Source organism: Populus alba, chromosome 3 (genome assembly GCF_005239225.2).
Source record: "Populus alba chromosome 3, ASM523922v2, whole genome shotgun sequence".
NCBI lineage: Eukaryota > Viridiplantae > Streptophyta > Magnoliopsida > Malpighiales > Salicaceae > Populus > Populus alba.
Genome location: NC_133286.1, coordinates 21,554,804 through 21,582,349, shown reverse-complemented (window position 1 = coordinate 21,582,349; position 27,546 = coordinate 21,554,804). Strand labels below are relative to the sequence as shown.

Sequence of the window (27,546 nt, the reverse complement as noted above, 5' to 3'; positions counted from 1 at the left end):
TATGTTATTGTAATTTTCATTTATTTAATTATGTTAGTATTTTAAATATAATATAGTATATTAGGTGTTTTGTTTTATAACTTTTAAGAATCTTTCATTCTCATATGTCCTTGTATATTCATATGTCCTTCTATGTACCTCTTCATAACTTCTTTTACAACAAATGCTCTCCAATAACAAGAAGATAAATTAATTCTAATCAGTCTTAAAAAGTAAAATTTTAACTTTAAGAATTACTTTTCAAAATATTTTTTATTTAAAAATATATCAAAATAATATATATTTTTATATTTTTTAAAATTAATTTTTAACATTACATATTAAAATAATATAAAAATATAAAAAACTAAATTTTAACAAAAATAAATTCAGATTTTTAGTAAATGCAAGGCTAGCACGTTGCTAAACTGGCTAAATGCATGTGTTAGCCCTGGATAAAGCAGGGAAGAACCATGCTCGTTTTGCCACAAGCAGGTCTATACGATGACAGATTGAAGCTCAAAGGTCAGTGAATGGTGGAGGCTGCTCCATTACTATTCGGTGCTGTGGTGTGGTGTTGTTATGATGAAGTTATATGATTAGGGTTTCTCTAATCATTGACTAGAAAGCATTACATAATCTTGGTCAAATTGATGGAGACTTGTATATCAATATACACATGATGCAATCCACTGACATTTTATTTAATGGAGATATTATAGTTTACGACTCTTTTTCATAATGGGAGGCCACGACCCTTCATATTTTACTTGAGGTTAAGTGTTTGAAGACAATGTTTGAGGCTCTCCCATGGAGGTATTGTTGAATTTTGCTCCATGATTTTTCTTGAACTTTGAACTTAGTCATAATTAGACATGTGGGGAAATCTTTTCATGAATCCCTACGGCATTATTGGTGGAGAGTGGAAATTATCAAACCTAGTGGATTCTTGTTTTTTTATATCTTTACAACAAGTTTTATTGTAAAAAATAATAAAAATAGCTTGATGTATAACATCAATTACCTATACGTGATGGTTGAGCTTCTCTTGATGATGCGAAATAGATCAAACTATAAAATAAAACAAAAAATTCCCATACAATATTTCAAATATATATTTAACAATGAAGTTTAAAGTCTTTTTATTTATAAAGATATTAAATTAATATTTTATTACATATTTTTTATTTTATTATATATAAATCATAAAAAACACACTTTAACAAATATTTTAAAAAAATAATAATAATATCAAATTGCGTTCAAATAAAGTTGTCACATCTAATCTAATTTTAATAGTAAATATTTTTTTTATTGAAAATTAATTTATAAAAATAATCTAAATTACATATAAAAAATTATCTTACTATACCATACATGAGTTCATGATTAGACTGGAGCATTATAAAGTTTTGTAATAAGTAAAAAATGAAAGTGAAGTTTGCAATTGATTTTTACCTAATTAAAAAATCACAAGGGGTCATGTCAAGAAATCCTAAAGAAAAAACTCGGTGATGGTGTCTTGTTTGGGTTTGAGGCCCAAATCCAAATCTTGATTCGCCAAAATATTCCATCACTTCAAATAATTGAGATTTTCTTCCTCTCTATTACTAGTGGGATGCCCTGTCATTATCGCTCTCTTCCTCCATTGATAGCTACAACGTTAGCAATGTGAAAGAAACTTGCTTCTTTGTGCCAAAATTTCATGTTTTTTTTTAATGTATTAATTATGAATTAAATAATGGATATAAATTCCAGCCATGTATACCTTAATTATAGCAATGATCCCATATGAACTTGATGACTATGCTAGCCACTCTTCATTGAAGCAATTCTATCCATTGTTTTAAAATTTAGATGGACTCAACAATTGAATTTATGATTTTGACCGGTCTAGAATCTGAATCAGTTTAAATTAAATAAAAATAAAATAAAAAGAAAAAAAACCTATTAATCATGTTAAAAATTTAATAGAAAAACCTAGGTTAACCTGGCTAATACTATTGGTTAACAATGTTAAAGAAACTTGCTTATTAGTGCTAAAATTTCATGTTTTTTTAATGTATTAATTATAAATTAAGTAATCACATGTTGAACATAAGTTCCAGTCATGTATACCTTGATTATAGCATAATCTCATATCAACTTGATGACTATTCTAGCCACACTTTATTGAAGTACTTTTATCTATTATTTTAAAATTTAAACCAACTCAAGAAGTTCAATTTATGATTTTGATCAATTTAGAATCTAAACCAATTCAAATTAAATAAAAATAAAATAAAAGAAAAAGAACCTATTAATTATGTTAAAAATCTGATAAAAAATTCAGATTAACCTTGATTGATATTATTAATTAGTAATTTAGATTTTTTTATCAGGTTAACTCAAACTTTAATTCTTTCTACTAATTAGGCAGCTGGGCAATATACAAATGCATCAATGATCATACTAGGCTACTAATTAAGTTACTAAAGTTATCATTAAGTAGTGGACTACTGCAGGATAAAATATAAAAAATATCTTTTTAGTAGCCTTGAAAATCCCATAATTAATCAAAGTGAACAACTGTTTCCTTCAACCTCCCTTTGTTTCTTCTATTACAGTTCCAATAACCGAGTACACCTAGTTCATTTCCGACACCATTCTCCACCTTGGAACCTGTCTGCCATACTACCACCATTAGAAACAAATTGTAAAGACAAGAGTGTAGTGTGCATGTTAGGAAATCTGGCACCCAACACAGTTTTATGAATTGTATTGTTTGATTATGCCTAGGACATTAACTCCATTGCAGACATAAAGGTACCGAGTGTTTTGAGCTTAGAAATAAAAGACTTGTATAAGATATATACAAGATATCGAAAATATTTCCATTTGCGTTTAATAATAAATACTTTGAGGATATATTCAATCAAAAAAATTCAATATAATTTATAAATATAAATTTTTTTTGTTCATTTATATTTTTTAATTTTTTAATTTTCTAATAATGATATAAATAAAAGATTTCTACACGAACAGAAATCGATTCACTATCATATATTGATAAGATATTTATTATGTAACGATTAAATACATGAATATAACTTATCATACTTATCAAACATTGTGATCAAATATAGAACAGATTGATTCATTTTAACTTGGGGGAAAAAACTTGGAATCATATTCGACAAGATTTATAATTTCGCCATAATGAAAAAAAACATACATCAAGTATTAGTCACTGCTTTGCCCGTCGAGTTTTCTACAGGCAGCCCAACCGAGTACCTGGGCCTAACATTGGGGTTACAACAACGTTGAGCCCAGTGTAGTTGGGCCTATTGGGATTCGAACATTCTCAGGTAAGCACGACGAGATCCTATAGAGGCAACTTGAGGTTTGTTTTCAAGTTTCAACTTGCCTTTTGAATAATAATAAAAAAAGGGTTGAAAAACATAAAAAAAATATGAATGTTCATAAGAGGCAGTCTAAAGTCTAAACCGCCTTCTCTCGACTTGGGGGAACCAATAACCTTAGGTTGCGTCATCCGATATTCAACATTTCGTGCACAAGTCTGATAGGGAACTTAACATCACAAGAAGCTACAATTTTCTATGCTCAAATTCAAAAGTATAGATTAATCAAAATTTTCTATCAGCTACATGATTGATGAGATTGCCGATTCCCCCCTCCATATATTGCCAGAGGGGTCCCCTGTCATTGTCTCTCTCTTCTTTGATTAGCTACAAAGTTGACACCATGAAAGGAACTTGTTCTATAAAGCCAAAATTCCTCTTCTGGTGGTTATAATAATTACAATACATGAGTGGTTTGAGACTCGAAACTGAAACTAGAATTAGGAGAGAATTTCTATGTTAAAGAACAGATAAAAAAAATCCCTTCTCAATTCTACAGTGATCACTATACGGATATGGAACATAGAAAAAGACAATCTAGATCAACCATTCTTCTCACAATCCTCTAGACCAAAACTCAGCACTCGAGCTTTTGTATCATACACAAACTCTTGCTTCGTTTGATGATAAGCACCATTTATGGTATTGGAATCATCAGAAAGCATTGACAAGCAGAAAAGAATTTTGCCCTAAAACTCAAGAAACATGAAGACAGCTTCAGGTTTAACATCAAGGTCAGCATTCTCGAAATGGAAAGTAGCAACAGGAAGGTTCTTGCGGCCATCATCCGATAGTTCTTCACAGCAAAGATCCTTGTGAATGATACGTCTCTTCAGGTTTTGATTGCTTGACAAATGATCTGCCATAGCTGTGTGTAGTGTATCAAAAATAGGCTTGACAAGCAATGTTGGCGCCAGGGCACCACAGTCTATGACACATCCACCTCCACCATCTTCTTCAATGGCAAGATCAGTTTTGGAGATGTTGAGCTTGACCCCATTAACATTTATGCCTAGCAAATTCACATAATTGCATAATCTTTGTACGTAGTTTGTGAATTTTCTTGGTTTCACTGCTTTGATGCAGTAAGAGAACCTTAAAATAGGCGCTGTGTGTGTTGTTTGCTTTGATGCAGGAAGAGAACTTTCCATCAGCTACAAAAGAACGAGGACGCCATCCCATACCCAAAACTCCACTCACCGGGTTTTTGTCAAGCAATAAAGCATATTAATCTGGTGTTTCTACTATCTGTGCTGCGTCCAAAAGTGATGTCCTCGAGAGCCGTATGTCTTCCATGGCTAGAATAGAAAGTGAAAGTCTCATTAGCAAGCATGCCACTTATGTAGGAACCTGGACCATAGCTTACATTAGAGGTACGTAAGATTTCAGGGGAGAGAATAGCACAGTGTTAGACGATGAATTGATTCTATAAAAAGGAAAAAGAAATGTAATTTAAAATTTCGGAATAATATAGGACGAAAGTTTTTTCTTTCAAATTTTATATGTAATAAAGGAAACACTAATTTGCAAACATTTTTTTTTTTTAATTATTATTAAAGAAAAAATTATATATTTTTTCTTGAAAATAATATATATTTATCCCTCCATACTTTTTCAGTGTTCATAGAGATATCAACCCTCATTATAAATATGATAATTTTAATTTTTAAAAAATATTTTAAAAAAAAACCATGCATTATAAATTTGAGAATGACAATTATAAACTTTAGTGCTCATGTATTGATTCTAGAGAGAATGACAATTATAAATCAAGGATACAATTGTAAATAAATTTGAGACAGGGAGACAGAATTGAATACTCTAGAAATGACAATGACTAATTAAATATATATTATTGATAAAAATACAGATTGTACGACACTAATTCCAAGAGGACCCGACACGCACATACATACAGAGAGAATTATGTATTTTGATCCAACTAAAAGCCTTAATCATGTTGTGTTCGTTTTGGCATGACCACTTCAATTATTATTTTTTTTTTATTAATATAAGTGTTTAAATTAATTTATACATATCTTGATTATTTTTATAAATTTTAAAATTAATAATTATATAAATATTTAATAATTTTAAAATTTATAAAACTCAAATTTATAATCCCTAATAAATAAATCTAATATCTTAAATTAAATTATAACCCTCAAGATCTAACTGATTCAATTATTTCTGTTGTGGTCATTGACTTTGAGCGACCATTCCTTTTTATCTTTTCAGATAGCTCTAGCTGTTCGGTTTTAAAAAATAAATTTTAAAACAATATTTTCAGTTATGTTTTTTAAAAATAATTTTAAGAAAATATATATGAAATTAAAATTATGGTGGGATGGATGAATGACATATATATTTTATTGAATGAGAAGTAGATTATTTTATTTTTTATAAAATTTAGATTTAAAATATAATTATTTGTTGATTATATTATTAAAAATAAAAGTTATTTAACTACTCAAATGATTTTTTTTTCTCGTGCTTATGTAAAAGAAAAAAATCATTACAAAGTTGAAGCTTTTTCCATATTCAAGAAATTAAAATATTACTATATTTAAATTATTTTGATATGTTAACATGAAAAATAAATTTTAATTATTATCACGCCGCGCAACACCGTGATTGTAAAACACACCCTCTCTTCCATCAGAAAAAACGAGGAGGAATTGCAGTTTTAGAATCAATGGAAAAAAGGGCCAAGAAAACAACTCTTTGTCCTGATGGATTTTGATCCAACTAAAAGCAATGATCCTCTCAAACCCAACCAAAACCCACCATTTCTGGCGTCTCACTTTTTTCCAACAATACAGAACTCTCCCCTTCATCAAACCCAAAGCCAAACCAAGACATCGGAGAAAGGGTCACAAAACAAGCTCGAGAAATCGCAATGATGCACCATTTGTGAACCATGTGAAAGAAGCACGAGACCCAGATGAGGCTTTAACTCTATTTCATGAGTATCTCCAAAGGGGGTTTAAGCCTGACTACCCTTCATACGCTGCTCTCTTATACAAACTCGCACGTTGCCAGGATTTCGGCGCTGTTGAGGAAGTTCTTCGTTGTGTAGAAGATAATAATGTTCATTGTCAAGAAACCATTTTCATTGCTTTGTTTCAACATTACGGTAAAGCCCAATTGGTCAATAAGGCTGTGGAGCTTTTTAATAGAATGACCCGGTTTAATTGTGTCCGTACATCTCAGTCTTTGAATGGTCTGCTTAATGTTCTTGTTGATAATGGTTGGTTTCTTGAGGCCAATGAGTTGTTTGATAAGGGTTATGAAATGGGGTTCCGTTTGAATTCGGTTGCTTTTAATGTAATGATTAAAGGGTGGCTCGAGAAGGGGGAGTGGGAGCAAGCGAGCAAGGTGTTTGATGAAATGCTTGAGAGGAAAGTGGAACCGAGTGTTGTGACGTATAATAGTCTTATTGGGTATTTGTGTAGAAATGGTGAGTTGGATAAAGCAAAGGGTTTGTTAGAGGACATGATTAAGAAAGGAAAACGTCCCAATGCGATTACATTTGCTTTGTTAATGGAAGGTTCGTGCTTGATAGGTGAGCATAATGAGGCTAAAAAGATGATGTTTGATATGGAATATAGAGGGTGTAAACCTACAGTTGTGAATTTTGGTGTTTTGATGAGTGATCTTGGGAAGAGAGGGAAGATTGACGAAGCAAAATCTGTGCTTCATGAAATGAAGAAGAGGCATATGAAGCCGGATGTTGTCACTTATAATATATTGATCAATTATCTTTGTAAGGAGGGTAGAGCGGCTGATGCTTATGAAGTTTTGTTTGAAATGCAAGTTGGAGGTTGTGAAGCCAATGCTGCTACTTACAGAATGCTGGTTGATGGGTTTTGCCGGGTTGGGGACTTTGAGGGAGGTCTAAAGGTTCTGAATGCAATGTTGACAAGTGGGCATTTTCCACGTGTTGAAACTTTCCGTTCTTTGGTTGTTGGCCTTGTGAGGTCTGGAAACCTTGAAGGTGCTTGCTTTGTTCTGGAGGAGATGGAGAAGAGACAGATGATGTTCTGTCCAGATGATTGGGAAGCTCTTGTCATGGAATCTTGTCGTGGAGATGAAAATGGAAGTGTAGGTGAACATGTAAATGAACTGGTCTTGGCCATGGAAGCGTAATTAGGGGATAAAAAACTTCGTTTAACACTCTTGGGACTTTTATCTAGCGTGACACATTTTCTGTGAAGACATGATTTCAACTACAAACCAGTGCTTAGGTATGTTCACTGATTGGGTTTGCAAGTCTGATGAGTAAGGGGAAAGAATGCAGGATTTTACATCAATGGCAAGCCAAAGTTATGTCCAAAGACTAGACACATTGGTTGGGTTCTTATTCCAACACAGAAAGGGCTGACACTTCCCCAATCATTATAAATGTTTTGTTAGCTGCTTGATGTCTGATAAAATGTTTGAAAAGACCGAGACACAGAGACGCATAGAGAGATGATACAATTAATTGGAGAGTTTGTAACTTCTGTTGATTGATCATTATCGAAACCTAATCTTCAATTATTCAGCAGTGTATGGGGAAAATACCATCCATGAAGTTCTACAGCTGCATGGTTCCATTTTTACTGGAGACATGACAGCACGTTGTCATGTAACATGGTGCTGCAGTCAATAAATTAAACTTCCTTTCTCAACTGAACAACATGATTTCAGCAAGTAATCAAATGGTTCAAGAAAAATAAAATAAAATAATAAAGGGTTCAAATCCTTCAGTTTTTGTATTGCAGATTTATTGTTTTCTCATCCGTCTATAAAATGAAACTCACAATGATCTTTCATGAATCAAACTTGCAGTGTTTGTAAACAAATCCCTCAAGTTTCCTACTCCAAACATACAATTTTTTGCCGTATCTGCCATGATCTCAGCAGGCAATCTAAGCGAACTGCAATACATCAAAGATTGAGGTATTGGAAAAATGTTGGATTGGTGTTTGTCATTTCATTTACAGGACCTTGCTTCAAATAATTGAAGGAAATATGTGTTTAAGCTATACCTGCAAAGTGCAAATAAGACCAAGCGTCAGCAATATTATATACAGCTTGGTTTTGGTTGCTGATTTCATTTCATGCTGCCTACAGAATTCTGCTTTAGACCCTTCATGAGTTTATCCATCATATATTCTCAGGCCATATCTGGACCACTAGGAAGAGGCTCATAACCGTCGTGATGCTTGGCAGTGTTGTCTTCTTTGTTTGTTCCAACAGGAATGCACTTCAGGATGACAGAAATGACTAAACTTGCAGCTCCGATTAAGACACTGGCCAACCATAATTCCCACCTTAGTGGCACAGTATTAGCATATGTGCCCAAGAATTCAACTATTACAATCTGGAAAGTAACTGTGGAGAACATGACAGCCAAGAAAATCCAGCTACTAAAGATGCCTTTGAACACATTTATCTTCTCCATATCTCGGCTGTTTATTTCATTGAACACCTGAACATATGTCGAATATTTAGTGATAAACTTCTACGAGATGTTGTAATGCTGAAGAAATTGAAGATCAAAGTATGGTACCTGGCAAAGCACAAAGGTATTAAATATGAAAGTATTCAAGATTTTAGTATCATCTGAATCAGAAAGCTTCAGTAGATGTTTCCCATCAAGCTGGAGGACGACAAGGACACTTATTTGATAGATGCTTTGTCCAATGATATTCCTCCACATTGTCTTGGTGATTATGCTTACATTCCTACCAATTGGAGGTCTTTTCATCAGTCCATCATGAGGAGGTTCTGTAGCCAATGCCAACGCACCAAGAGTGTCCATGATCAAGTTCACCCAAAGCAGCTGAACAGTGGTCAATGGCTCACCGCCTGCAAATTATTTCACCATTTTTAGCCATGTATCAAGAAATGCACATGTTCAAAATCCAACAAAAATCAGTCAAAAGACATTATCCACTTATAGTTCTGCAAAACAAGCGTCATGAAAAGGAGAATTTAGAGACAATCTTATCCTTCAACAATTTTGAATGAACTGACTGCTCTAGATTCTCAATGCTGAATCCTTTTGATTAAAAGTTAACAGTTTGCTATTTCACCAAGCACTGGTCCCTAAGGCCTAACATTTAGAACTTAAGAGGTTAGGGATGCAAAGGAACTAGCCAGAGATGCACGCAGAAATGAAATTTATCATGAGAGCAGCAACATTGACTGTTAACTGGAACTGAACAAACTTCTGAATGTTAATATAAACTGATCGACCCCATCTTGCAACATTCACTATAGTCTTAAAGTTGTCATCCATTACAATAACATCAGCACTTTCTTTTGCAACCTGCAGGAAATAGGAGAAAAATGCCGAGTTACTGCCTAAAAGAAGTACCTAAAACAGACATCCAAGGGAATGAGAAAGTGAAAATCCAGGAGGGCCAGGACATTAACAAACCTCTGTTCCTGCTATGCCCATAGCAAGTCCGATATCTGCCTCGGCCAAGGCTGGAGCATCATTAGTACCATCTCCAGTCACTGCCACAACTTCCTTAAACACACTCCTCAATTGAGTCACCAATTTATGCTTGTCCGAAGGTGATGATCGGGCCATAACCTGCATTACCGATTAAACATTTTAGAAAGTTTTACACTTGATTAAGAGTAAGTTATTGAAGCTTTGAAGAAGTTTCGAGACCTGAAGATTTGGTATTATCTCCTCCAACTCCTGAGGACTCTTACAACGGAAATCTGCCCCTTCAATTACCAGGCCATAATCTGTCAAGATGCCACATTCCCTAGCTATGGCTTTTGCAGTGTTGATATTGTCACCAGTGACCATACGCACAGTAATTCCAGCATCTAAACAAGTCTTAACAGCTTCCTTCACCTCAGGGCGTATAGGATCCTTAATTCCAACGACAGCGATTAATGTATAGTTATTGTCAGGCATGCTATTTGCACCAGAATTGTTCTCCATATCCTTGAAAGCCAAGCATAGAGTTCGTAGAGCTTCACAGGCAAAACCATTTATGACATCTGTGATTTTCTGTCTTTGCTTTTCAGATAGCGGCACAGCTTTTCCATCAGCAGTTAACATCTTGTCACACATTTTCAAAATTATTTCTGATGCACCTTTGCAGAATGCTCGAAACCCACCGTTGTCAGGAAGAGAAACAAGCACAGACATCATCTTCTTTTCTGAATTGAAAGGCTCAACTTTCACTATCTCGGATTCGTTATGATGTGTTTTAAACTCACCTCCTAAAATTAAACCAAACTCTAATATTGCTGTCTCCGTCGGCGTCCCCAAAATGTTATCCCTTCCATCTTTTCCCTTGGCTACCTCTGATCCTGTGTTCTGAAATATAGATTGCAAAAGGATTCCATGCACATTTTCTGAGAAAGAGGACATTAATAAATCTTTATTGCTATTAGTTTGTATTGATTTTGTTTCTTCACAGATCCATATTTTGTTCACCACCATATGATTTGTAGTCAATGTTCCAGTTTTATCTGTGCAAATGCAACAAACAGAACCCATTGTTTCACATGCGGAAAGATGCCTCACCAGTGCTCTATCGTGCATTAGTTTCTTCATTGCAAATGCAAGACTAAGTGTCACTGCTAACGGAAGCCCTTCAGGAACTGCAACGACAATTATGGTTACAGAAATGGAAAAGAAATTTAGAAGCTTCAAAGCATCACTACTAGACCATTTTGTGATCTCATGGTGGTCTGCCTTCACCAATAGAAACCGTGCCAGCAGAACTAAAAAAGTTACCACAGCAAAAGCCAGACCAATTTTCCCAATAATAGTTGCAACTCCATTAAGCTTCACCTGTAATGGTGTCTCATCTTGATCCACTTCGCTCAGATGAACCATCAACGTGCCCCATTCAGTCCTCATACCGACTGCTGTCACCAGCATTTTACCAGACCCATCCTGTATTTTGGTACCTGATAGAAGAAAGGGCCTCTTTTTATTTATGTCCACTAGCTCACTCTCTCCTGACAAGCTGGATTCATCAACTGATAAGCTGTTGCCTGATATAAGAATGCCATCTGCAGGAACCAGATCTCCAATTGATAGATGAACAACATCTCCAACCACCAAATCGAAGATGGAAACCTTCTGTCTGCTCCCTTCTCTGGTAACCTGAACAATAACATTCTTCTTCTCCTTGTCCAGGACCTTGAATTGCAAGGCCTGCTTGTAGTCAGTGATTGCAGTGACCATCACTACTAGCAAAATGCATATTACTATTCCCACCCCATCATACATTCCGTCCGGCCAACCGTCAGTTGCAATACCAACACCAATGGAGACCACAGCACACACCATCAGAATAACTAACGTCAAATCATGCAAAGCATCCCATACAAACATCCAAAAAGATCTGGCAGGTTTCTCAGCATATCGGTTGAAGCCGTATATATTTTGCCTAAGAGATATATCACTTGAGACAACCCCATCATTCAAGGAAACAGATACTTCTCTGGCCAATCCCTCAACTCCTCCATGAGATTCCAAGTCATTGATATCATGGGACCGAGCGAGCGCTGCTAGTTCATCCGGTCCAATGCCAAAACCATTTTGCCTGACATTGTCTGAGAGCTTGTGCTGAACTCGATTAGCAGCTGTATCAGATAAAACCATATGATTCAGAAAGAAAACAGAATTGGAATAAATAAAATGTTACTGCATCAAGTAAAGATTATACCCTCGATGAAATGCAATGCTGCCTTGTTGACATAAAGAGCTATCCGTATCTTTTCCTGGCCAAACATTCAAGGATGCTTGTTAAATCTAGGAACTGTAAGATAAAGAGACAAACAGAAGTGCCAACACTCTTTCTTCTACAGTGGCACAAATCTAACTACTAGTCCAAGATCAACCAACAATAGATGAAAGAACAAGATAACTTTACTAACTACCAATTTTCGCAGAATTTATTGGTATTGAGTGCCTTCAAAGCTAGTAAAGGTTTCTGTAACTCAGACACAGAGTTAAACCCTTGGCCGCCAGTCTCACTAACCTATCAAACAATATTTTTGTGGATGGATGTCACTATTTTTGAAGAACTAGTCATCCAGTACTCCTGCTTCTGTATGTTTTCAAAGGAGCTAGGAGCTGTCTTGTCTCAACAAAAACAAGTTTTATATCAGTTTAGTCATGCACTTACGATATCTACGTGTGTGGGATGAAAAGGGACGACTCCACTCTCCATCATAGTTTTAATAATCTGACATGAAGCTTAACTGATTTTTTATATGTAAAAAAAATATCAAAACTATTTATTTTTTATTTTTTAAAATTGATGCTTGGATTTTGATTGATAGACCGGCAGACCCCAGGTTGGTTAGGTCGATATGCAAAACTAGTTCCAAGTTTTAAAAATATTCTCTACATTATTGTTTTTTACTTTGACAAAAAAAAACTTTCTTTTTAAAAAGCCAACATAATATATCCAGGGCAAGTTCAGATTAATTGGATTAACATGAATTTTTGACTAGATAAATTAATTAATTAATTTAATTTATTTAACTCGAAATTCAAATTAATTAAACCCTATATATTAATTGAGTTCCAGATTAACTCACGAGAACTGTCCAGATTTTAAAACAATGCTATTCATTATCTGAAGTATATACAGAAAGGTATGTTAATAATAGAGAACAACTAATTTCACTTTTGTGACCACAGAAAAGCATATTCAAGTAATAAAAGAGATAATATATAGTATGTTGAAAATTCTAACAAGTCGATATTCTTCCTTCTGATCGAGAACAAGCTGTCACTAATTTTGAACACGACATTTGCCCTCATTTCAACGTCAGAGACCAAACGGGGATATTGCACGGTAAGTACTAGCTAGCTAGGGTTTCCAAGAAAGCCAAGAATATCGTTGGTTTACTCTTCCAATCTCTTAAAAGAATATTCACCCGCCTTCCTTATCAACTATTTGAAACAGAATATACTAATTAATAGAGGAAATTAAAGAACACCCTCGTTCTCATCTCATCTTCTTAAAACAGGTTAGTAGCTAACCTGTGAAAAGGATACATTCAAAACTCTGAAACTTTAGCAAGCAGTTAACTCCAGAAATGTTGGTGTCAGAGGGAGGTTCCCTAGCTAAGATCCATTTAACTCTTACAGTGATTGACGCGGAGAGATTAAGCTATGGAGTTGTGTTTGACACATGTCTGATCAACTCTAAGACTAGATAAAAATACAATCAAAGTTGTAGAAGTCTATAGTTTTACTCGGCAAAAGTCTCATCAAATATGAAAAGAGACATTCGTAAATAACCAGGAAACAACAAATTAGGAAAAATAATAAAATTCAAATCTAAAATTAAAGAAAAAGTCTAAAAAATAGTTTGAAATTTCCAAGGCAAATTTGATAGCATTGGGAGTGCAATTTGGTGAATCTGAGAAGCAAATAAATTTATGGCATCTGTAAAGTATCAGCTCAAGTTCAATTTTGTACGCTAGTAAAATTCAAACCAACCCAGTTATCAGATCAAAAGTCATGTCGGTTGCTCATATGAACAATCTCTTACTGTTTCTGTTTATATCATAGTTCCGGGTTGTAATTGGTACACATCCCTAACAAGAATGCTGAAGTCATATCTGATCAAATGAATAGATTGAGAAATGTTCGTCCAAATTTCTGAACCCCCACCCCACCGTTAAAAGGTTTGAACTCGGACTTTCCGGCGATAACAGTCATAGCGTCCCCTAGGGTTCGTTAATGCTAATTGACGACGACTAACAACTGCCAGTCTGTGATAAGAAATCAACGCTTCCAATGCATGAATATGTCAACAAAGGCATTCCCTCTTGTAAGTACCGTGCCATTAAAGGAAAAGAAATATCGGCGAAGGGTCACCTTTTCTTAGTGAACATATACTAGTCAACCAACAAAAAGCTCGAGCTCAAAACTTCCATGAATTTTTCAGAAATGATCTCGAGGTAAGCAAGGGACACATCTCTTCTTGTGAGTTGAATATTCTTGCTTTCAATCGATGCTGATTTTACAGAAATTGTTTTTTGGATTGTTTGCGAGTTGATATACCTAAAGGTTTATAATAAAACTAGCACGATATTCATCTTCTTCTATAAAATTTATTCACCATTTACAGTAACATATAGGAACATTTAATTTGTCATGCATCAATTAGACTCAATTTCTTTTCATTCGAATATTAATTAAAAAGACTTGACCCTAAAAGATTTGCGAGATCTTCTTATATATCTAGCTCTAATTAATTATACAAATGAGTTGTGAAATGATTTCATAGTAAAAAATTATTAGTGAATTCACGTATTGACGAAGTATATTTAGAAAAAAAATTTTTTTATATTTAATAATTTCATATTTTTTTTTTAGTGAATCCAAGAATTTAATAATAAGAGTGGTAAAAACATATAGTATAAATAATTCATTAATGTTGAATAATTTGTGTGAAGGTTAATGTCAATAAAAATGTGCTACAAGTCAACACTCACCCGTCATTTTGTTATCAACAACTTAATTTATGATAGTAACATTAACGTCTTCAAAAAAATAAAATAAATTCACACATAAAATAATATTTAAAAAGGAAAAAGAAAAACACGAAGAATTAAGATCACACAAACTTGAACAGTGGGGCACTGTAAAGTTTTCTGACCTGGAGATTTTTACGTTTCCTTTCAGCTTCAGCTCTTTTGGCAAGATCAGCAACCATTCGAAACCTCCGGCGAGGATTCCTGACGAGTGAAACTGCAGATCTCCATCTTCTTAAAGCTTGCTCGGAGGGTCTCTTTGCATCAACTACAAAGTTTTCTTTCAAGTATTGCTCCATGTAAAGTTTGTCAAATCCAAACGATCATAGAGAAGAATGATGTATCAAGAGATGAAAATCATGGAGCTAGCTAGCTAGGTGATATATTCTTGTTGAGAAAAGATTCAATCGTAGCCGTGAAGGGCGGGCGCAGGAATCAGGAGAAAAAGAGAAAGACTGGAAGAAGAGTGCCATAAACATATGGGCTTGAATATATTGTGAAAGACCAGTTGTAAAAATGGACTTGGTTTGGTTTCTATAAGATTTTAGAAGAAGAAGACTTTTCCAAGTAATTTAATAGGAAATATGACAATATGTATACCAATATTATGATTGAATTCATGGGATAATAACATGTGATAAAGCTTCAAATTAACAAAGACAATTATGCATTCTTATATCAAAAATTTATTTTTACTTTTTCAATTTTTAATCCTCATTGTTTTTTTTTAATTATTAATTTTATATAATTGATTTTATTTTTCAATTCAGCCTTTAACATTTAATTAGTTGATAATTGAGTTTTGTAGTTTTTCCAGATAAAGTTTTTTCGGTCTAATAACTAGGCCATTGGTTTGAAAAGTTAACGCGAGTTCATATTAATTTTTTTTAATGTTTTTTTTTTCTTAGCTTTCATCATTCGACATTAATGACTACGTACGCTATTGGCTTGACGGGTTAACTCGGGATGATTCAAACGAACTTCTTACCTGGGTTACAGGTTTGTGATGCTAACTCAAGTTGAATCAGGTTTTTTTTTTTTTTAATGGGTTGGAAATTGAGTTTCAATGTTTATTCCTTTTTGAATTTTTTTTCAAGGTTATTGTGATTTTTTTTTTTAATTTTGATCTGTGTACTATTATTGTCGATTTTTTTCTATCATCTAATTAAAATAAAACCAATCTATTTAACCCAATAGGGTTTATGACTTGAATCATAAATTTTTATTCATGTTTTAAAATGTGTTTATAACACCTAAGTATCATTTTTTATGTAAAAGAAATTCGGACTCCGTGGCATAGCATGGGCCTATATCTCATAAAAAGCTAGAAAGAGTGTGCAATTATAATTGCAACAAGATCAAACAATTTTTTTTTTTTGTAAAAAAATTTATCTTTAAATTTTTTAAATTTTATGTGGTGTTTTTAAACTTAACTTGGCTTGACGGGTCAACTTAGAATCTTATCTGGGATGGGTTTTTAAAAAACTGGTGGGAGTTGATCGTGTTAAACCCTGACAACTCAGTAGTTTAATCTATGAAATGGCTGACCTAGTTAAAACCTGATATAACCTTTTAATATTCTTTTAAAATAATATTTTTTTATCTCTAGAAACAATTCTTAAATGATATTGTTTTAAATTAACTAGGTCAATCCATGATCCAGATCTTTAGTCAAGCAATGAGCTATAATGATTTAATAACTTTGAATAAATGCCTTGCTTATATTTTGGTCACTATGATCATTTAAGGAAATCAAATCAATCTTGTTGCAAGTGATTTTAATAATGTGGTATAAAGGGCTTATGTAAAAAGTTTTTTTAAAATTAAAAATAAAAAAATTGATGTTTTTGTATATTTTTTATATCAGTATATCATGACCATAAAAAAATACCTAAAAAATATCAATATGATACTTTTTTTATGCAAAAATTAGTTTAAAAAGCATTTTAAAAAGTAGCTTGAACAAAAAAAAACAAAACACTAAGTCTCTCACATTAAAATAAAATCTTATTGTGGCAAGAAAATAAAAATAAATCAAGAAGGAACTATTATAGCAACATTAATCATATGAACCTTTCAAAAAATGAAAGGTAATTGATTAACATATATTAAAAAATCTTACCATTTTCTTGTAGCAATAAATAGTGAAATTGTTTTGGCCTTTTTTTTTAATCCTCAAGATTTCGTTTTCTTTTCTTTTGTTTTTAGTTCAAATTTTTTTTTAAATTTTATTCTATAATATTGGTTTAATAGGTATTAAACTTTATACCAAATCACTCTTGTTTTCTATAAAGATTATGTATAATAGAACAATTTTCTGAGTATATGTAGAAATTAGAGCATATATATATATATATATATAATATATATATATATATATATATTAACAAAACATGAACATATAGCTAGATTAAAAAAAAATTCATTTATTTAAAGATAACTACAAAAAGTTGTGTTTTCTAGCAATTTTTTGGACTTACAACAACATTATCTTATTTTTCAACCAGTCAGCATCCTTTTTGTAATCCTTGTTACGACCACTGAAATAGATTCCGTCGTCTTCTGCCCTCCACTAGACGGCAGAACTAATTTTATGCACAACCCCTAAGTGACGCTTCGCCATCAACAAAAACATCCACATGTTGTTGATGCTTTTGGCCCCACTTGATATTTCATTGAAAATGGGTTTTGTGAAGCTGATTCCTCCGTACCAAACTTGAAGGTGAAGTACTCTCCTCCTATACAGAGAGAATGGTCTCCGAGGTTATCATCCTCAGACCAGCAATGGAAGCAAGCACACAGCTGGAAGATGCCATGCTTGCAAATTTGTGCTGGTTCAGTAGTGTGTGTGTGTGTGTGTGAGCTACCTCATGATGCTGGAATTTATATAGAAAGATGGTGCTGAGGATATTAAGGCATGTTTATCTGCAAAATCCATCATTTTCTTTTATTATAATGTTTAGACAAAGAAAGTATAAATTAAAATAAATACCAAACAAATAAAAAAATAAAAAGAAAAACAAGATTGTATAATGAACATGTATAATAAGAAATCCTGTTGCCTGGTGCTGCTCACTTGCAAGGGTTTAGATCAGTTTAGCTAGGTGAATTGAGTCACTAAAAACATGTATAATTAGTTTAACCATGATTTATCAAGTCAATATCCTTTTCACATCGATAACGTCAATTCATAAACACTTAATTAATTTTTACTTGCCAGTATATTATTACAATTCGTTATATAGAAAAAAATTCAATTTTTTTATTAATACTTAAAAGAAATATAAAAAGAGGAAAACTATTATTTTCAAATAGAAAAACTAGAAAACACCAAATAATTTTTTTAACTAAAAACTAATTCTAGCACGTATGGAGCAGATAATAATTAGATATATATGTTAAAAGTCAAAACTCTTAAAGACATAAAAATACCATAATTATAGAAAGATATAAGAAATTTTAATTTTTATTCACCATCATCTCGCTTGTCAAAATGCCATTATAACTCTTTAAATATAAAAGACTAGAAACTATATTAATACTTAATAGAAAAATAAAAATAGAAAAATCATTTTCGTCAAAAAAGAAACTATATTAATAATAGTGAACATGAAACTGAAAAAAAAAATAATAATTTATAAACTGAAAAAAAAATTAAGAAAAAATATTAATTATTTTTTCAACAAGCTCCTTTATCAGTTTTCTTGAGTTGAAATGAACTTATCATTAAGTTGAAATTATTTGTGGAACGTCATAAACTCCTCGGTCAGAAACATCCTCTACCATGTCGATGTCTAACATAATATTTTTTAAACATGACTTTTATGTGTGGCTTGTACCATTGTGTCCCTAATATTTTTGTGCAGGCTACCCTCATAGAGTTCCTCATATTTTAAGGCAGATGCATATGATGAGCATAGCAGCACAGCTCAACATTTTCAACACAAAAAATGGCTAAAACACACACACACACACACACACACACACACACACACACACAGAGATAACATCAATTACCAGCATGGTGCACAAGGTCCTGCCCCAGTAAGAAAGTTACATAACTAAAAGTAGGAATTTTATTATTGCTAGAAAATATAAACCCAGTTGCTTTCTCATACGTACATACAGACAAAAAAACCAATTCAAGAGGCAAGTAGTTTCAAATGTCCTGAGTGATTGCCTCCTCAAGGCCCTTCCAATGCTCATCTCATGATCAGAAGCACAGTGAGGCTCAAGTTTATATATCACTGTGTTTAACCTCACGAGAAACTTCCCAACATGAGGCTCCGATAGGCAGTGAATTTAGAAGAAAAAAATGCTGGAAATTCTACATACTCTTTGTAGCATTACAAAAACATGAACGCCCCACCCCCCAAAAAAAGGAAAAACAGAAAAGAAACAAAAAAAACCCCTACTTAGAATGAGCATGACAAAAATCACCACAGTTTCAAATGCGATCGTTAGCTCTGGCGCTAGCTTTGTGAGTGGTGGTAAAAGAACTGGTTACAGCCCAGATATGCATGTAATGTGCAACTTATGTAGTAGTACCTTGGTGAACCAAAGCAATGTTCCAAACAATAAACAAAAATGAAATTCTAAATTACAAAAGTTTCCAAATTGCAGCTAAGCATGCATGCCAGTACACAATCAACTGCTAACTTGTAAAAATAGCTCTGGGAAAACATACCGGCAGAAGTTTGTTACTATAAGAAGCAAAATGCATGCAATAAATCCTTCGTGCACACACTAAGATGGAACAATGAGGGCACAAGTTATTGCCAAATGAAGCATAGCGCCTACAACAAACTCCATTGTTCACACAGCTTTGCAAGCGGCACACAGCAGACAAAATAAACAAAAAAGAAAATGAAAATCATGTAACTTTCAATGGAATATCTAGAGGCTAAATGATGACCATTCTGCAATAAATATTCAATTAAAGTACGGTAGTTGAAGCCACCAGATTGCCAGTGAACAAGGTTATGAAAGAACAGGAGTTGCAAGCATGAGCCACAAAACTTTTTGCATTTATACAGGTGCAAGATCTTAGGATCCAGAACCAGGATGTTTGCACCATCATACACAGCTACGGAATTGTCACATGCCATAATAATAACAAAAGTGATCTGAAGGCATTTTAGTGAGAGGAAGGCTCTGCATGTCTTCTTACAAACAGCTTCCCTATATCTTCTGTCACAACATTACTCCTGGCAAAACCAAATTCAAATCATCAACAGCAATTTTATTTTTCCTTTTCTTGCACTTATGATATGGCCAAAATTAGTGCCTGAAAATAAAAAGAAAATTGCAGACAAATAACAAAGATCTGAGACCTATCAGTTGCAGAGAGACAACACTGAGCTTAAAAAGCCTCAAAAAAGTTTTAGAGGGCAAATTAATAGCCAAAACATTTCTAAAGAAGTTGAGGAATCATCCATATGATGCAGAATTTTTAGTGCACACAGGTGCACCAGACATGGTCACTTTATCATACAAAACCAAATTGCATGGAAATGCTAACATCTAAATTTCAAATCTTGGTCAAGGACAAGAAGGCAAAATCACACAGAATAACATTCGTGCATGTAGTAAATAGTAAGGTCAAATGTCATACCTCCCTCAAACAAAAGAAAAATATAAAATAAAGTCAAACAGCAGACAGTCCAGTAGTCTCATTCCCAGGACGGAGAAATTCCATAAACGATAGTAGGCATTAAAGACACATTACTCTCTACATCCAAGGTCATCTATGAGGCTGTCGTTTCCCAATCTTACAGCTAAATACTCAAGTGACTTGGGAACTCTATGTAAATCAGTAGCTCTCGCAATCGCAGTCTTCTAGAGAACTTTTACTTCCTACCTTAAGTGCAAATATAGCAAAACAACCAACCACATCTGTTAAAGCTATAACTCCAGCTCAACTTCTGCTAAGCAGTCCACATCATAAAACGCTGGATTTACCATTTCCGCCACAACCATCAAGTTCCATTTCGACTCACAAATCTAAAACTTTCCACAGCATAAATTTCACCTAAAACCCCAACACCACCTCCATAAATAACCTTTAAACTCAAAATGTATCTAACTATGATTCACTAATGTACTCTCATTCAACCATTATTTTAACTTCCATTATGAACTAACGCAGAGCAGCAAAATAACAAATAAATCTCATATAAGATCTACTTCCATAAAAATAACTAAAAAGCTCACCTTCCTTTAAGCTGAGGAGGAACTAACAAACCCCCACCAGTATCAGGAACATTCCTAGTAGCAACCAAATTCCCTCTTGCTACTTTCTCACTACGCGAAGACCCCACATTCAATTCTCTCTTTCGAGACGCATTCTCAGCCATTGCTGCTGATACTCGGGACGCGTGATCACTTCCAGATAATCCAACTGTCGGCGAATTCAAAAGCATTGAAGCATCCGGAAGATTAGATATTGAGGGAAGAGGGCTTGGCCCTGCTACTTGTTGTTTTGGTAATGACGCCCCAGATGACCTGAAACAAAAGGAAAGGAAACAACTTTGAGCAAGAATTAAAAAAAACCGCGATTCAAAATCTCTTCTTTTGTCTGAAACTTGGAGAATTACTGGCTATTTTGTGGCTTTGCGGCTTGTGCCTCGATTTGTGGTTTTGGTTCTTGTTCTTCATGTAGTTCTTGTTGATGATGATGGTTTTCGTCTTCTTCTTCCATGTTGTCTGGAACATCCTCGTCCGAGGAAGAAGCATAGTCTACTAAAGACATCTTTTGATTCTCTCCCTGTCTCTCAGTGTCCTGTTGTCTCTCTTTGATCTTGGAAACTACTGGCTCTGGAGCTCCTTCTCATTTCTTTTTCTTTTTGATAATGGAAGCCTCGGCTAGTGGCTGAAGAATCCAGGCCTAAAGCAAGTTAGCTTGCGTGCCTCATACTATAGCTACTGGGCTTTTCATCGTCTAAGGGATCTTTGGATTCACTAGCCACTCTAGAGTGACATGCATCTAGCCCCTTTTTAGAAGCACAATTTTAAATAAAAATTAAAAATTATTGAAATTAATCCAGTTAAATTTAGCCAAATCAACTTAATTATAATTTAACCCAATAAATAAAAAAATTAAACTAGATCAATTTCCAATCTAAATTCATCTAAGTTTATAGCTAAATACATATATATATTTTTTTAAATAACATTATAAGAAAAAAATTATTTTATTTTAAAAATGAACAACACAATTTTTAATAAAAATAAAAAATCATTGAAATTAATCCAGTTAAATTTAGCCAAATCAACTTAATTATAATTTAACCCAATAAAGGATTAGGTTTGATATCCATGACAACAATCTCTATATCCAAATGCAAACAAATAATATTAAATATTAAAAAATTATGGTAAGAAAATTATAAGAATACAAATTAAACATCAGATCATGATCTTAAAGTACTAGTTCTTGAACTCATTCTATATATTTTTTTAAGAGTTTAACATTAAGAGCAAATTCATAAACACTACACCCACTAGTGAGTGCCCGTTTGCACTTGCAGTGCAACCTCGGTTTCCAGTTAAAAGCAATGGAGCTTTTCACTAGATAAAACAAGTGAGATAGACCTCGTTGAATTGAAAAAGACTGTCTTCCCCCCTCTGCTGTGTGAGCAACCTATGAAGTTCGCTGCATTTCACTTCCATCAGATAAGCTTTCTGCTGGGCTGTGTCTATTGTTACGCTTTACTGCCTATTTTTCAGTTTGGTAGCTGTTGGTTTTGGAGGTCAGTAGCGCTTGATTTTACTTTTAACCTTTCACTTCATTAGCCATATGCTTACTGGCTTGTTTTGTAAACTCTTATTTCCTGAAAAATAATATAAAACAAAATCATGCAAAGATTGCTTGGTCAAACAAGCATATTACAAAGTCTCTGTTCATTGTCGCCAATGGAGTCGAAGTTCAACAAATGAAGGAATTGGGAAGGCATTTTGAATTTACAACCACCTCAAACACACAGGACAGCCTTCTTATCTTGAGAATTTAGCTGCAAGCTTATGAACTAGCTAGTGGAAACTAACTCGTTAGTTTTACATCCACTGACGAGTGACAAAACTGCATGAGAAAGAGAGAGAGCACTAGCTGTCAAGGATTCTGACCAAGGAGTGATGGTCTATAGTAAACGCGGGTTTGGGCAATCTCGATGCGATCTCTTGGGTCGTTCATTGTTTCATCCCTTAATGCTTGAAGAATGGCCGGCACTGTAAACTCCCTGAATGTTCAAGCACATGAAAAGTATCAGAATGCACTTCTAGGCATTATGAAATACACGGATCCAGACAAATGGTGAGCATCAAAGAATTGCAATTCCAAGGCCAAGTGTGAAGATGAATAGTGACCAAGTATACAACAACGCCCAGCATACCTTGTTATAAGTATTCCATACAGCATCTTCAATATGGGGCATAGCTCAACTGGAGCTACAGGTGTGTTTTCTTCGGGATGCAGGACGCTTAAGGCAGACTGACTTAGCAGCTCGTAAAATGCTTTCACTGCAGAAACACCCTGCAAAGGAAAAGGGTGGGCTTAGTATCCGATCTAAAGAAAAAATGAGAACTACAAAAAAACAAGCGGATCTGATTGTGCAAGGTTGAAACAAATAATAGACTACCAAAAGGTCACAAAATCAACCATGGACAACATTGCTGATGTAGTGGAATGGCTAACAAAAGCAATAAACATATCAAGAAAACCAGTTGTTTATGCAATTGGGCATAACTTAATGATGACTTGGTATTTTCTATGATTACAAGCACTGAAGCCACTCCCAAAAAGTTTTTTTTGAAGGTTAATGAGTATGGAATTGTTTAAAACTGAAGATATGTTTTCAACTCCAAGTTGTAGTGGGTCAACAGTCCCTAAGTGGTCTAGGGAGGTACCACTATTCCTCAGAGATTCTCCCAGTCCCTCTCCTTCTAATAACCACAAATTTGCATGTGCAAGTTAAGAAGCACCAGTTATAACTCTCATATCATGTCTTGGGTGACTTATTACACGCATGGGTTTCAATCAAATTGCCGGTTCCGAAATTTTCACCTCCAGGAGCATGGTATCCAGCACATAAAATAAATATATGGATCTTTAAAAAGGTCATAAAAAATAATGGAAAGATTAAGATTTCTCAAGAAAACATCCTGACACACAACTTCAAATATGATTCAAGTCCAATAGGCTTGAGCATCTTAATGAACCATGCCTAAGAGTTTCAAAGATTGATACCTGAATCATTCCCTTGCCCTTAATGCTGTCCCCCATTTCAAGACTCAGCTCTCCTTTGGCCAACTTTTGACCATACCATGCATTACGACCTTTCAGTAAGGTTACGTAAGTGTCAGCTAACAAGGGGCCAGCAAGTTTTTCAGGTTTTTCTGCCAACATATGTGTAATAAAAATCATCTCTGATGTACAGTGTGCAAAGTACACTGATTTACTGGTTGCACTCTCATTGGTTAGAGCTGCTACCATTCCTGTAGAATCACGATCAAGAGTTAAATTTTCAGACCGAAGACTCAAATTACCAATTCTTACAAATGGCGTTTCCTTTTACATAGAACGAAATAACAGCTGGAAGATAGAAAAATATAGCATATTACATTGCCCAAAATTCAGTCTCCCCACTACAACAGACTCCATGATTCATCTACCAAACCAGAAGCATCCTTTGTTCTACTAATGTAAGACATCAGATAGGAAGTAGGTGATATAAACAAACTGTTCCTCTAGAGTAGCACAAATGGTGGATGCAAACACTATTCCTGGCTTCATAATTATGATAAAGCAGTCCCATTCTTAAGTTAATTTTCTATGACAACAGCCATTAACACATTAAAAATGTCTAAATTCATTGGTAGTTTACATTCATGTAATATGGAACCTTCAGAATGTGTGAGGCACTGTATCATAAAGCTTACATTAAATACTTTCTGGTATGATAAATTATGTGTCAACAATGAGAATAATATTGTTGGCTAGAGTCATAATATTGAAATTTGGAGCACATAGAAATCAAAGCTTACCAGCTCCAATAGCATAGACATTCTTTAGACCACCCATGACTTCATGAGTAATGAGATCACCATTATCCCACACTATAAAGTTTGGCTGCCTCAAAAAATTTGCCAATGGTTTCCTCCACTTTTCTGCTCCACAAATCCGAGCATTGGCATATTCCTTATTGTAAATCTCTGAGGCAATATTTGGTCCTCCAAGATAGAGAATGTTTTCCATTGGAACTCCAGCTGCAGAGGACACAGTCATCAACTATGATGTGAATAAGGTTGCTACTAGCTAAAGAACAATCACACCATTGCTAGAAAATGGGGTGAACAAAAAACAGAGAGGGAGAATCTTACTTGCACGGTTGATCATTTGGGTGGGGGTTATTATGCGTGGCTCGGGTTCCAACTCAGCCTCTACACCTTTTGCCAAAGAGATGATAATAGGCACTGTAATCCTCTCCTTCCAATACCTACTAATTTCCTCAAATACTCCATGGGTTTCAGTTGATGGCAATCCATTAATAACAATGTCAGCATCCCACACAGCCTCCTGTAAATTGGTCACAACCTTCAATGGGCAAAGTGGGGTGTCTATCATATTCACGCAAAATCCATCTTTCAAAAGCTCATCTGCATGTAAAATCCTATCACCTAATCTTGCCTCAACATACTTTAAATAAGCACAACGCCTAATCAATCTCCTTAACACATCTTCCCTTGAATTAATCACTTCAAATAAATGCTCAGCTGTGGACCTATCAACCGATCTACCAGGCCTTCTCCATATCCTTATTAGTACCTTATCTCTTAGATGACCATAACTATCTTGCAATAAAGCAGTAAACACACTGCCCCAAGCACCTGCCCCAATGCCAACAATCCTCAACGGATCACCTTCTGCTTTGCCTATCAGAGCACGAAGCTCATCAAGCTTCTCTTCTAAAACCCCATTCTGGTTCTGAATTGACCCATTCGAATACACAGTGTGATTCATTTCTTCTGTATTTTCAACCATTTTCTCTTCTCCCTCAATTACAATAAGGTCAAGAATCCCAATATATCCTAAGCTTAAACCACCACAAAAGCCTACCTTGGTGATATATCCTAAGCTTCAGATACAAAATTGTGATCTTTAAACGACTGATCTTGGACAAACTAAATTCTCAAGGGATTTTGAAACAATCCATCCCTCATGCAAGTACAAAAGCTCAAATCAGCAAATCAGCTAGCAAACAGAATACCAACTATAGATTTAATCTATAAGTGGGTTTTGATAGCAAAATCAAAAATAAATCTTTCTATGGACCCTCTAGAACTTGACACAAGAAGATGCAAAATGGGTTTTGGCACCCGGTTTTTTTATAGCATAAGCACCGACTTTCAAGAAAACCCACATGAGATATAACCAAGAAATTCTAAAAAGATCCCAACTTTCACAGCAAAGTCTAGAACTTTAGCCAGCTAAGCTAAAAAAAACGATCCCAGTCAAACGTAAGCAAAGACAGGGAAAATCAAAGAAGGGGCAGGGAAACAACCTTTGTTTGACGTCAGTTTTCTCCAACAAAACAACCTCTGTATTCACACAATATTGCTCCTCGTGTCTTTGGTTTTCTTAAGAGAACAAAGCAGCGAAGAAACTGTAAATTTCGAAGAAGGGAGGAAAGAATTCAAAGAAAGCTGCTTTTTAACAGTTACTTGTTTGGAAGCGAGTGCCGTTGCTGCTGCTGAGATGGCACGAATGTCAAGATCAGCGTTGCTTGTCCGCTTGATTTTCAGACATCATAATTAAATAATAATCTAGTCCCTCTAGTTTGCAAAACTATATGATGGATCCTTGTAAAATCCAAAACAATTAATTAAATAATAAATTTTTGTTCCGAAATTGACTTATTTCCTCATCAAATTTTCTAATATTATATGCTTTTCCTTTTCTGCTTCTTGTTTTTTTATATAAAAAAAGATCATATGAACATGAAATTAACAAAAGAATTTATTTATTTATAATCTGATTGAAAAAATATATGTTTTTCAAAATTATGAGAATTAATTAATTTCATTAAAACACAAATAATTTTTTTTGAATAATCTTTAGAAAAAGCGCAAAAACAATTATGTATTTGTAAAATTTTAATAACACCAGATCGCAGGTGAACAAATTTTCTCGTCTTCAAAATTATTTGTTGAGTGAAGAAATCTAATAGTTTTTATGTTTAATATTGTTATAAATTCAACTAATATTTGTGGGATTGTCTATGGTTTATAGGAAAAATTCTCAGATCTTGTTTTGCAAGAGAGTTAATTATTAAAAAAAAATCCTTATATTGAGAATTAAAATGTTAAAAATCTTTTTTTTTTTATAAAAAAAAGTACAAATGCCTCCTTATCTTTTTTAGCTAAGAAAAAAGAAAATACAAATATGCTATGCATAATTATTAATAATTCTTATAAAAAAAATTATAATTAAAAAATTTATATTTATTTTTCTCAATTCAAAACGTTCACACAAAATTCACAATTCAGAAATTCAAGGTTTTATCTTATTTGATGAATTAAATCTGTCAAATATTTAATAAATTTAAACAAAATTAATTTTTTCATTAACCCTATCTTGATCAAG

At 33.9% G+C, this 27,546-nt stretch overlaps 4 protein-coding genes across 6 annotated transcripts; 1 reads left to right on the top strand and 3 right to left on the bottom strand.

The window, feature by feature from the left end:
* Positions 1-5,987: 5,987 nt before the first annotated feature.
* On the top strand, positions 5,988-7,922 carry LOC118054318 (uncharacterized). The gene has a single exon (XM_035065846.2). It carries the CDS (start codon positions 6,138-6,140, stop codon positions 7,527-7,529), a length of 1,392 nt encoding a protein of 463 aa, XP_034921737.1. The 5' UTR covers positions 5,988-6,137; the 3' UTR covers positions 7,530-7,922.
* Positions 7,923-8,103: 181 nt separating this feature from the next.
* LOC118054310 (calcium-transporting ATPase 4, plasma membrane-type) lies at positions 8,104-15,476 on the bottom strand. 3 transcript variants are annotated; one of them, XR_012169409.1, is made up of 8 exons: positions 15,032-15,475; positions 12,077-12,131; positions 10,051-11,993; positions 9,811-9,969; positions 9,528-9,699; positions 8,938-9,236; positions 8,414-8,856; positions 8,104-8,302 (listed from the first exon to the last, which is right to left on the bottom strand). XR_012169409.1 is itself a non-coding variant. In XM_073408081.1 (8 exons), the coding sequence occupies exons 1-8, from the start codon at positions 15,203-15,205 to the stop codon at positions 8,542-8,544; spliced, it is 2,907 nt and encodes a 968-aa protein (XP_073264182.1). In that variant the 5' UTR covers positions 15,206-15,476; the 3' UTR covers positions 8,104-8,541. The 3 variants fall into 3 exon arrangements, 2 of the variants coding, with proteins under 2 accessions (XP_073264182.1, XP_034921718.1); XM_073408081.1 differs by having other exon boundaries at positions 8,104-8,856; positions 10,051-10,713; positions 10,924-11,993; positions 15,032-15,476; XM_035065827.2 differs by having other exon boundaries at positions 8,104-8,856.
* A 4,104-nt stretch (positions 15,477-19,580) lies between these two features.
* Positions 19,581-21,809, bottom strand: LOC118054320 (uncharacterized). The gene is made up of 3 exons (XM_035065851.2): positions 21,503-21,809; positions 21,120-21,410; positions 19,581-20,113 (listed from the first exon to the last, which is right to left on the bottom strand). The coding sequence occupies exons 1-3, from the start codon at positions 21,655-21,657 to the stop codon at positions 20,044-20,046; spliced, it is 516 nt and encodes a 171-aa protein (XP_034921742.1). The 5' UTR covers positions 21,658-21,809; the 3' UTR covers positions 19,581-20,043.
* Positions 21,810-22,751: 942 nt separating this feature from the next.
* Positions 22,752-26,656, bottom strand: LOC118054317 (probable glycerol-3-phosphate dehydrogenase [NAD(+)] 1, cytosolic). Its single transcript, XM_035065845.2, has 5 exons — positions 25,284-26,656; positions 24,948-25,169; positions 24,151-24,398; positions 23,297-23,436; positions 22,752-23,143 (listed from the first exon to the last, which is right to left on the bottom strand). The coding sequence occupies exons 1-5, from the start codon at positions 25,942-25,944 to the stop codon at positions 23,017-23,019; spliced, it is 1,398 nt and encodes a 465-aa protein (XP_034921736.1). The 5' UTR covers positions 25,945-26,656; the 3' UTR covers positions 22,752-23,016.
* Between the last annotated feature and the right edge of the window lie 890 nt (positions 26,657-27,546).

Bases quoted from the DNA above. Each gene is read 5' to 3' on its own strand.
- LOC118054317 (XM_035065845.2), bottom strand. From the start codon at position 25,944: ATGGTTGAAAATACAGAAGAAATGAATCACACTGTGTATTCGAATGGG. The intron at 25,170-25,283 runs GTAAGATTCTCC...TGTCCTCTGCAG, and splicing joins CCAAATGATCAACCGTGCAA to CTGGAGTTCCAATGGAAAAC. The intron at 23,144-23,296 runs GTATGCTGGGCG...TTGAACATTCAG, and splicing joins TATGGAATACTTATAACAAG to GGAGTTTACAGTGCCGGCCA.
- LOC118054318 (XM_035065846.2), top strand. From the start codon at position 6,138: ATGATCCTCTCAAACCCAACCAAAACCCACCATTTCTGGCGTCTCACT.
- LOC118054320 (XM_035065851.2), bottom strand. From the start codon at position 21,657: ATGTCTTTAGTAGACTATGCTTCTTCCTCGGACGAGGATGTTCCAGAC. The intron at 21,411-21,502 runs GTAATTCTCCAA...CTTTTGTTTCAG, and splicing joins GCAAAGCCACAAAATAGCCA to GTCATCTGGGGCGTCATTAC. The intron at 20,114-21,119 runs GTGAGCTTTTTA...TGGTTTTGCCAG, and splicing joins CCTCCTCAGCTTAAAGGAAG to GAGTAATGTTGTGACAGAAG.
- LOC118054310 (XM_035065827.2), bottom strand. From the start codon at position 15,205: ATGGAGCAATACTTGAAAGAAAACTTTGTAGTTGATGCAAAGAGACCC. The intron at 9,700-9,810 runs GTTTGTTAATGT...TATTTCCTGCAG, and splicing joins TGGGCATAGCAGGAACAGAG to GTTGCAAAAGAAAGTGCTGA. The intron at 9,237-9,527 runs GCTAGTTCCTTT...AATAATTTGCAG, and splicing joins CATTTCTGCGTGCATCTCTG to GCGGTGAGCCATTGACCACT.